The sequence below is a fragment of the Hermetia illucens genome, chromosome 2 (genome assembly GCF_905115235.1).
Source record: "Hermetia illucens chromosome 2, iHerIll2.2.curated.20191125, whole genome shotgun sequence".
NCBI lineage: Eukaryota > Metazoa > Arthropoda > Insecta > Diptera > Stratiomyidae > Hermetia > Hermetia illucens.
In genome coordinates, this window is record NC_051850.1 from 179,204,630 (window position 1) to 179,216,095 (window position 11,466).

General features: G+C 42.9%; 1 protein-coding gene across 1 annotated transcript; it reads right to left on the minus strand.

The window, feature by feature from the left end:
* Positions 1-3,539: 3,539 nt before the first annotated feature.
* On the minus strand, positions 3,540-4,204 carry LOC119649690. The gene is made up of 2 exons (XM_038051958.1): positions 3,852-4,204; positions 3,540-3,796 (listed from the first exon to the last, which is right to left on the minus strand). Exons 1-2 carry the CDS (start codon positions 4,011-4,013, stop codon positions 3,602-3,604), a joined length of 357 nt encoding a protein of 118 aa, XP_037907886.1. The 5' UTR covers positions 4,014-4,204; the 3' UTR covers positions 3,540-3,601.
* Between the last annotated feature and the right edge of the window lie 7,262 nt (positions 4,205-11,466).

The window sequence follows — 11,466 nt, forward strand, 5'->3', positions numbered from 1 at the left end:
TCTGTATGACACTGATGACAGACTCCAGGAGTACGTTTTCTCTGCGGGTGTGCCACAGGGCTCTGTACTGGACCCACTGCTGTGGAGGATAATGAACAACGATGTACTTAACCTTTCCCTTCCGGAGGATGCCACGATGGTGGGCCACGCCGACGACATTGCATTGGTTGTGATCGCAAAGATGCTGAGTTATACTCATGCGAAGCAATCAGTGCTATTAATGGTTGGCTAGAGAGTTCTGGTCTGACACTTGCGGAGGAAAGCGGTCCTCATCACTAAGCGCCGTAAAAGAAATTATGCCCGCATTCAAATTAGGAATCATATCATCATTTCTAAGCCTGCCATCAAATACTTGGGAGTGATGATAGACGGGAAACCCAGCTATAAGCAACACGTCCAGTATGCTTATGACAAAGTATCTACCGGAAGTATGGCCCTGACAAGGATAATGATGAATGTGGGAGGGCCATCACATTCTTCCAGGCTGCTCACAGCGAGAGTAGTAAGTTCGATCCTGCTCAATGCAGCGCCAGTTTGGGGAAAGGAATTGCAGGTAAATTTGTAACGTTACCAAATTGAGTGCAGCCTACAGAAGAATAGCCCTAAGAGTGTGCTCGGCATTCAGGACGGTCTCAGATGATGCAGCATTTGTCATCTCTAGAATGAGCACGTATTCTTCCACTGTCCAAGATTTGTGGAGGAAAGAAAGAATCTGGAGCAGGCTCTGGGAGAGGTGCCCGCTCCAGAAAATCTGGTGCAAAAAATACCGGCATGTCAGGAAGACTGGGATACCATTAACGCCATGGTCGCATCTATCCAGAACAAACTGCCAAAGGCAGACGATACTAGAAAATCACGGTTTCGTACGCTACCTAGAGATAAAAGGTGATCAAGTTAAAGCAAGCTGACTGCGCGACGTGATGTGATGTGGTTTTAGTGGGTCAGACTCCCACACGCTGGCGTGTCCAGGTCAGTGTCTTTTGAAGATCTCCACCTCCACAAAACAAATAAAAAGACGGACAGATGGACAAATGGGCAGACGGCTAAACGGACAGATTGACAGACAGAGGATGGAGCGGGCGAATCAACACGAAGGGGATATGTCTACCCTATTGCCGAAGGATATCGAGACATTCACTAGTGGATGTGCTAAAGAGGTGCGCCGACAGGAAAAATTGGAGAATTACACCACCAATTACAAGTCTAACAAAAACTCAGGAGCAAGCGGCGTTAATACTGCAAATGGCGGGGACCTCGAAGCTAATGGAGTTTGTAGGACAAAACGTGCACATTGAAATAAAACCCACGTGCATTCTGTTAGACTGATGTATTTTGAGGCACGAAACGAGCTACAGTGCTCTAAGAAAAAACAAATCAACAGTGACAGTAGCAACACAAACGTCCTCAAAATCAATATTCCTATTAGAAACTTGAACACTAAAGGTGATAGAGACACTAGCAGAGAATCCACAGAGCAGGCTCAAAAGTGCAAGAAGGACAAACACAACCGGCGCAATCAGTAACCTTACCTCGTGAAAATCTACTGAACCATCTAGAGACACACAAAGGCAATAACTCCACTTGGATTAAAGTAGAGAGAAAAGGAACGCCACAAAGGAGATCGCGGCTAGATGCGCTGATTATAAAATCAACAAGTGAACTGACATATGTGGAAATCTTGCCAAAAGTGAAGACGGAAAGTTCCCTTTCGGACCTATGTGAACACGTGAACTAGATAAGACGCATGCAGAAAGGTGATTTACTCCTTGACCTTAGGGCTGGGGAGAGTTAGTCCCACGATTTCCTTAAGAAGACCAAACCATCAGTGGGCAACGCAGCGAAAGTAAAGGTGAACCAGGACAAAGACTGAAGAAAAAGAAGAAGAAGTAAAAGGACTTAGATGAGATTACCACAACACCACCAAAGATGCTGAGAAGAAATGCATATTGCCAAAGAGTGCAATGGGAATTCCAGTTGCTGCAATGAAGAGAAATACAGGAAAGTAACCTCGTCTATATCCCAGGCAGCTGCAGATTATGGAAAGATTAGCTTCTGAAACAAGCAGTCATAACCCAATAATAATAGTTGGGGATTTTAACGGTTGCATCCAAGATATTGGGTAGTCGCGAAACAAATGCAAGAGGCTCTTTCTCGAATCATTTTCACCGCCTGGCGATGTTAATACTCTTAGGAGTGTGCGAAGGGTATGCACATAGCGACCATCAGGGTACCATCTTCCAGATATAGTGGTGCACAAGAGCAAAACATATCAAGGAAACTGCAGTAACGGGTTGGATATTGATAAGCAATTGTTCGAAGGAATACCATTGCAGGAGGCGATGCCGATGGGAAACGCAAAAGAAAAAGTCATTCTTCGTAAAGTTTCCCCTAAACCCAGGAGACACAGTCAACGCAGCAGGAACCGGCCTTAGTCTGAAGAGTTGTACAACCGATATAAAAAGGTGAGAAAAGAACTGGAAGCGGTTATCTCCAGAGATAAAACTGAACACTTCAAGAGCTATGCAAGGTAGCAGACATTCATCCACAGTGAGGTGCATACTAGACAGTCATGGCATCAATCAAGGATAAACGCTCACCACCGATCATCAAAACTAATTTGTTGCGGGATATCATTAGTGCACTCTTCACACATGTTTCAAGTGAACCATACCTACCTGCTGTCCAGATAGATTCCGATGAAATTCAGTGCTTAACACTGAAAAAGTCCTGGAAGCCGCAGAGGAGATTGTTGAGCAGGCTTAGATGAAGCACCAGGCTTCGAATGAAGCTTAGGTAGTGGCCGTCAAAACAGCTCCAAGGTGGCTCGCTGAAACATTTATGACGTGTTCCAAAGAAGGGATTTTCTCGGAAAAGTAGAGGAAACTGAAGCTTGTGCTAATCCCAAAGCCAAATAAACTTTTGGTTGATCATCCGTCTTATAGGCCTATATGTCAATTAAAGGGCATTGGTTTTTCGAGCGGGTAATCTTTAATCGGCTTGTACAGATTACACAAAAGGAGAGTGGTCTATCGAACAGGAAGTTCGAATATCCGCAAGGCAAAATCCACTGCCAATATGATTAGTACGGTGACAAAAATTGAGGAGGAAACAATCGAGGCTAATAAACCGGCGGCAGTTACACTCGTTAATTGCTGTTGTAGCCAAAGTAGGTGTTCCTAAATATCTGGTGCACATAGTCATAGAATTCTTACGGAAGAGGCTATTGCGTTGCGACACGGACGCGAGAATAACTTGTAGGACATCGAAGTGATTGCCGTGACCCAAGATATTGAGGAGATCGAGGTCCTCTCAAACGAGGCAATTTTTGAAATCAGATCTTGACTGGAAGATTCTCGTCTAACCCTCCTAGAGCATAAAATCGAGGTAGTTTCTGTCATCAAGCGAACAAAGCAACAAAGGTTTCCTTGTTATTAGTTATCATCATCCGTGTGTGCAGAATACCTGCCGTTTTCATAATAAAAAAAATCTGCTTTATTCTCATTGGCTTTTTAATTTTTGTTTATAACATAATACAAGCGTAAGAAACGTCAATGAACTGTATTGAGCGTAAAAGTAAACTTCTTTACAGAAACATCGAAGTTCACCTATCGCTTTTATCACTGATGGTTTTGCCATTCGTCAGTTTCAATAAGTTCGTTTTCAATATCAAATTCCGACGAAGAAATATCTTGGACATGACTCCTTTCTTTACGTTTTCCAAAAATTCCTTCCTTTGTGCGCCAAGTTTCACTTTCCGTTCTTCCCAGTAGTTGTCTTCTCGCAACAGATTAATATGCTTCAAAACGAGACACTACAATGAGGTCCTTGTTCACAAATTTCTTTTTCCTTACCATCATGTCTTCAGCGCGGGAAGTTATGTGCTTCTTCCGGTCCTTTCTTCGCCTCTGCAATCGTCTGTGTGTTGTGCTTTCATTATCTTGATTTGGTGGCTTTCTCTTTCGGTCCCGTCTGGAATCTCTTCCATGTCTCACCCTTAAGGACATCTTTGACATTTCAAAATCTAATCTAATGTTAGTTCACTGAAAATTGATGGCCTTATGATATTAGAATGAAAAGATTGTCCTTCTGTTTCAGATAATGTATGTTACGATCCAATTTAGATATAAATCAGAAAATCTATAAATACACCGTGTTAATAGAACTTACAATATAATAATGATGTGCACAGACGCGTGACAAGTTTGACAGGTTGAGAAAGCTGCTGGGATGAAGATTTTTTTTAAACAAATACGACAAATAAAATATTTGTGTAAAGAAGATTTGACTGCAAAATGAACTAAGTTCTCCTAATTTCAAGGTGAAAATAATCCAAATTTGTACCCTTCACTTATGAAAGGTTTTGTGAAAAATGTAAAAATGCTTGAGCAAAAGATAGTTCCATTTATACACAGATTGTACTGAATGTTTTTTGAGTAAGCTAATCACAATTTTGACCTTTTATGTCAGTGCTGATAATAGCACTAATTCCACCAAACTTCCCGGCATTGTGTTCCGCATTATGAGCTGCACCATCACATTTTGTTGGTTTTTTATTTGTCTGTCATATGTAGACAGCACCATAATTTTTTAAGATTCTTGGACTGACTATTTTTTGTAGAATGGGTTTTGTAGATAAGAGACTACTTCCTATCCCAGTACTCCCACTTTAACATCTTACATTGAAACTAAGACTTGCTTTGGAAGGTTCTAGTCGTGGGCTTTCGTTTGATACCCAAGAGGCCATATTTGGCGAAAAAAACTTGAACCTCTCCTACTGCGTGCAAGAGGAGAGTCTCCTTAAATTAGATGTAGGACGTATTCTCTGCATACAGCAAATTAATAGAATACTACCAGGAGGAAATCTGTGTTGCGTAATGGGTCAATTTAATATTCGCGGAATACAGGAGACAGCGATAAAGAGGATAAAGAAGCATATGTAGGTAGGCATACCGCTATTATTAGCTTACCGGTGGAATTAGAGGTTCACTTGATTACCGCGGGCGACTTATGGAGCAAGTATCCCTCAAGAGACGCTTCAGGTGCCCACTGATTTCACTTTGCAGCGGCACTTACTAGTTAGCATGATAGTTCGAAGAGGTTCAGGAAATGTGGAGAAGAAGGACTTTTCATATAGGCGGTGGCAGGTGTCCGGCATACAGAAGGGAACTGAATCGTAAGGCCAAATGAAGTTGGTACAAACCAACTTGAACCGTTCGAGTATCGATTGTAGACGTTGTGGTAAACTGTAAACCTTACCGGTGCAGAAGACAAGCCAACTTTTCAAGAGCAAAAATCAATGGCGTTCATATCTATAGCTGCTACGCTCCCCTACTGCAACATGTTGCAGATGCTATACAGCTCTGTATTGGACGCTAGAGGCCACAGCTCCAAAATTATTGCCGGTGATTTTAACGCGTGGGCCTTGGACTGGGGAAGTTGAGTGGCGAACACCAGCGGCCAAAATCTGCTCCAAACTTTTGCAGAGGTGAACATCATATTAGCCAATGTTTGACGCGTACCCACCTTCAGAAGTAGAGAGCTAGGCTCGATCTGGCTGGTGGTGAGTAAGTGAACACTACACCCAAAGTGACCACCAGGCCATCTTTCTCAACATGAAAAGTGAAGAAGCTGGCAGTCGAATGCGCAACACAAGTAGAAGAATAGTTTTCTATTCCACTGGAGCTTTCGAGGAAGAGGCATTCCTAGTAGCTCTAGAAAGAGGCCACGACCCGACCGGAACTTCGTTGGAAAGAGTGAGTCAGGTTTGCCAGCAGCTAACTGAGCCATATCACTCTACAATTCTGCGACGGAGGTTCCTCCACAGTAGGAAACCAAACTATTAGTGGAGTAATGGTTCCATAGTAAGAGTACCGCTATCTTCGAAGTAGCCATAACAAGGCCATACAAAAAAGTATGCGGAATTGCTACAAATGGTTGTACGTTGAGGCAAATATGAACCCTTGGAGCGCTGCTTATAAAGCGGTAAAGAACAAGATTCGTTGACAAAAATCACTCCAAGCCACATGCCACGGCGTTTGCTCAGAATAATCGCAATTTTTTCCCATAACAGCAAGAAAGTGAACTCCCACCGACGGTTCAACAGGGTGATCAAGGAGGAACTTAAAAAGATCTGTTAACAAATCGGGAATAATAGGGCTTCGAAATTGGACGAGATTTCAAACAAAGCCCTAAAGTTGGTTGCTAAAATCAGACCCATTGGGTTCATAAGCATATTTGAATGGTGGAAGGAGTGTTTTATCCCCAGTCGAAAAGGCAGAGGTTGGTTCTGGTACTAAAACTACTTAGCTCATCCTTTTTATATTGCTCTATCTGTCTTATGGGAAAGATTTTGGCGAGGGCTTTACGTAAGTGCCTGTCTCGTGGAGTTAATCCCACGGTCTTCTTAAGACACCGATTGATTTTGTAACCAGAATCAGAGCCCCGCTGTGATAAGCAACAATGGTACCAGTCTATACCGAGTGCACGGCTCAGTATTCATACTGGTGGATGCAAGACCTACCAAAATTTCTACCGAACTAAGGAGTACGGCACCCATGTTGAAACGCAAAACCACGTTGAGACCCGAAGGTCCCTGTTCGCTTAAACCCAACCACAACCCCCATGAAGCTCCCACTAGGGGGCCCACCGTAAACAACCGAACTAAACGCACATACGACAGGAATTCTCCTGAAGTATGTGAGTCCAGAAGCTATCCCGGGTCCCATGGTACCAGTATACCCTTGGTAAGGTTTTATGACTACCACTTCAGATGAGTCTCCGTGCAGACTCGGTCTGATCGCCCTAATAAGGCCTTTGGAGCATTCGCCTACTGCATAACGGCCGGCAAGCCAATGCGATACAGCGTAACTATAGGTTTTAACGCTTAAACAAAATGCTTCAACAAATCAAATCAACGCTTTAAACAATGAAATTAACGCTTCAACAAATCAAATTAACACTTTAACAAATGAAGTTAACGTTTTAGGAAGTGAAAATAATGATGTTTCAAAACAAATTAACTATTTTCCAAGACAACTTGTTGATGTATTGAGTGAAATTCATCGTCTGCTGAAAAAAGATAATGGGCATAAAATATTAATTAACAATAATAAAAATGAAATTGACGTTCTTGTAAATAATAACAACAATGTTTTTCCACGTTCAGAAAATTATTTCATCGTTTCCAGCTGCCGCACTTGGTAGTTGCATCATCATATTCATATAAAAATTGGAGTAATCTGACGATACATTTCCTATTCCCAACTGAAACAGGTCCTGGAGTCTATGTTCTGATAAATCATCTGCCAAGCTTTCGCGTGCGGTTCCTTTTATTTTCGAAAAAACCTTTCCAATTGGGTTCAGCACTGGAGAGTATGGAGGCAAAGGTAAGATCAACAAGTCGGTAGTATGTATAACTTCAGCGACTTCTCGGTCTTTGTGGATTTTTGCGTTATCCATTATCACCAATGCCAAGATGGACCAAGCTTTTCAACTAATTCTCTGATGAAGCCCTAGAATCTCTCGCCATTGTCGCCAAGTGTCACATTGCGGCCCGGTACTGTCGACAGTACTAGACGAGTTCGAGTTTCTTTTTTTGGTCGAGCTTGACGATGCTAAAGGTGTAAGTTAAAGCCACATTCATTAATGAAAATCATTTTCTGTGACGTTTGGTGACACCATCTCAACAACTCGATGGCATTCTCTTTTGTAAGCTTCGGAGCCAAGTTTTGTCAATCCGTTGCTGACCGTTGACATACTTACACTGTACCCTTTTAGAGAAAGTTGGAGCCTAATTTCCCTGATTGCTTTGCCATTTACTCCTTGGTGGGGTCTAGCATATCAACTACACCTACGCGTAATCTTTTACGGTTACCTGAAATACGCTGAAACTGTACACGGCCATGAGAGAATTCGGTATCCCGACGAAATTAATAAGACTGACTAGGCTGACCATGACCAACGTGCGAGGCCAGATAAAAACAGCGGGATCACTCTCAAGACCATTCGACATCAACAACGGTCTAAGATAAGGGGATGCGCTATCATGTGTCCTCTTTAACCTGCCCTCGAGAAAGTGATCCGTGATGCTGAGGTAAATGCAAGAGGCACGATCCTCTTCAAGTCCACCCTACTACTGGCGTATGCTGACGATATCGACATCATGGGAAGAACCACCCGAGACGTACAAACTGCTTTCATCCAGATCGAGCGGGCAGATACTGGCGCGAGAACTTGGGCTGCACATCAATGAAGGCAAGACAAAATATATGGTGGCAACGTCAGCATCGAAGACGAATCAACCAACAACATCAAACCGCACTGGTCAAACATGAAGAAGAATATGGATAGGAGAATACAACTTTGAGTCCGTTGACAATTTCTCCTATCTACGGTCGAAAATCACAACCTGGGCGTAAGACCAGGATGTCTGCAGTTCCTTATTAAGGCAGGCCTAGACCGGATACCAGTTGTTTCGCCGTTGACGATGATGAAATACGCTTCAACTCCCCCCACGACTTGCCGAGACGCCCGCACTCCTCTTCCATTGTTGTACGCCAGTTGCCCTTGAGGTGACCTGCTCGTTGGCCATCTTAGGAGAGTAGGTTCCACTACAAGGCATAGCCAGGGTTATACACCTGTACTCATAAACATCAATGGGTATCGACTGTAGAAATGCTGGTGTGACAATATTTAGTATTAAAGTCCAGGTTTCATTCCCATACCTCGTTGGAATCAATTCGTTTCAACTATTCTGCGTAAAGATCCATTCTAATCTAGTCGGTCTAGTCGGTTTTAACTAGACACGAGGATGGAGGAGCTTTTGTGAAGGATATTTCGGATCTGCAGAAGTAGCACTAATACTTGATGATAGAGATATCAATATTACTGACGGCCAACTATTTAGTTATATCTCAATTTCCATGGAAATAAATCTAGTTACATTTCCCATTGAGTCACCAATTGCACTGCAAAGTATCTATTCAATGAAAGATAAATCCATTCCATTTTCATCTGGCTAACAATTGAAACTATTTGCCAATTTCCAATTCCAATAACTGAGTGCTGCTCCTCTTACTCCTCTTTCTCCGTATGCAAATAAATCAAAACACTCAGAAACGATTCCGCATCTATTTTGGCACAAGCAAGACCTAAAGCAACATTTTAAATCTATGACTCCCCGTTGCGAGTATCTAAACGAATTTCAATTCGTCCGCACAGTAGTAGACGTCAACATTTTAGGCTTGTGAAAACTTGCACTTAAATAACTCAAGTGCCAAGTGGGGTTTCTTGAAAACAATGGCGAATTCTATTTCCAGTTCTCCTGCCCCATGGAGTCACCTCCAAGTGAAAGAGTGAAAATATCTACTTGAAAAAAAGCTTCGTTCGTATCTAAAGGTTTTTCGTTTGCCATTGGTATCCGCTAACCTATTTGGTCACTTTCGTTTTCTTGACTAGGAATACATTTTCGCAATGTCCTAGGCTTTTTATGCAGTGAATTGAAGCAACTTTTTATCGTATCTGATTCAAACGCTTTCACTTGGGGATATGTGCGGATAGGAGTTACCATAAAGATATTTTCTATTGTGGTTGGAGCCTTTATGTGGATAGCAATTCACGTTCGAATGGTTAAATTTTTATGTCGTTATCAATCATTTACATCCAAATTTGCCGTGGAATTTTTATCATCATAATTTCTGTTAGTTAAAATTTCAAATTTAGATACAGAAGCTGTTTTTAGGAAGTCAGTTTATTATCATTTTAGGGGACCAGGAAAATCCTGGTCGACTTTGGCAGCCACAAGATAATTTCTTTTCTTTGCATTTGAATAGCTGCTCCAAAGTGTTCGTTGATAAGTATTATAGCTTCGTGCCATTGCGCTAGCGAGTTCCGGATACGGGGAGTGCCTTTAACAAGTTATATCTGGGCTCGCAACGAAATAAGCGGAGCGGAAAAATCATGGTAACATGGACCTAATATAACTTTATTAGTAAGGGTAGGGTTTTAACCGAATTTTCCAATATAATGGCCCATATTATGAGGCAGTTCAAGGATGAACGGATGAACTTAAGAGGTGGGAGGGGGTTTCAGCAAATTTTCAAAATCTGAACCGATATCCGAATGGAGAGTATTTTGAAGGAGTACACAGTCACTACTATGATTTTTTCGGTTGGATGATTGCTGAGAATGAGTTCTTGTCATAAATGGTGGAGAGAGCTAGGAGGCGGTCAACATGTTTCACATCCTACAAATCAATATGCACCGGAGTGCAACCGCTCACGAGTTACTAGCGCAGTTCGCTGCAGAGAGCAAAGCTGATTTAGTACTGATCCGTAAGCAGTACCGAAACAAGGACCCAGTGCCATGGCACCCTGACCTATCAGGTACAGCTGCCATCTGGGTTCGGGATGGCACCCACCTTAGGGTGTTTAAACAAGGTCGAGAATTTGCTGTTCAGGGATAATGTTTTTCAGTGTCTCCCTTACGCCGAATGAGACTATACCGGACTTTCGACGCAGGCCTCATGCTTTGGAGGACGCTATCTTAGGCAGAAATGGGCGGATGCTGGTCGGGGGTGACTTCAATGCCAGGGCACTTGAACGGGGCATGCCCCACGCGGACTCCAGAGGCAAACAAATTCTGAAAATGGCAGCGAGAACAGGACTAGTAGTTCTAAACACTGGATCCACCCTAACGTTCCGGCACCCAGGCTGCGAGGGAAGCATTCCAGATGTAACCTTCGCGCGGGAATCACTGTTGTCGCTGGTGGACGCGTGGAAAGTTCTGGAAGACTTCTCGACAAGCAACCATCAATACATTGCCTTCGAACTGGTGGACACAAACTCTCGGTGTACTGGTGAGAGGAATTCCCTGAATTGAAGGTTCCGCAAGGCAGAGAATTCGGGCGCTAGTCCGAGGTAATATGACAAATGGTTCCAGGCTAACTCTCTGACAATGCGGGGGGGGAGGGGGGTGTTGAGTTGGTAGTCCGACGACGTACCGAATCGGGAGTCTAACAATTTGTGCGTAAATGAATTCACCTACCCCACCTAAAACAAAAGTCTTAACGAATAATAAACAAAGTTACCTCCAGTTACTTATCACCCTCAGGAAGAAGGAAAGCAAGAACCTCAACCAATGCTTAAGACATCAGAAAGAAGAGAAGTTTGAGGGATTAAGCTGCTGTGTGTTTAAACTTCGACAAAATCTAGCGAATGAAATAGATTTCGAGCGCCGCGAAGAGTAAGTTAAAAATGTCTGCCTCACGTCTATTATAAGATTCAGGACGTTAGGTGATATCGTTAGAGGCGGAGCAGTCCGTCAGATCCGAAGGAAGTTTAAAAAATGTGCATAAATCCAGAGATTTTTTACGCTGTTGTAGGAAGGAGAGGTCCAAGAAGCTGTGGGGCCAGGGGTATACCAGATTGGAGGCAGGGACCTATGCTTAACAAAGCCGTGTTACTCTTT

Bases quoted from the DNA above. Each gene is read 5' to 3' on its own strand.
- LOC119649690 (XM_038051958.1), bottom strand. From the start codon at position 4,013: ATGTCAAAGATGTCCTTAAGGGTGAGACATGGAAGAGATTCCAGACGG. The intron at 3,797-3,851 runs GTAAGGAAAAAG...CTCGTTTTGAAG, and splicing joins CCCGCGCTGAAGACATGATG to CATATTAATCTGTTGCGAGA.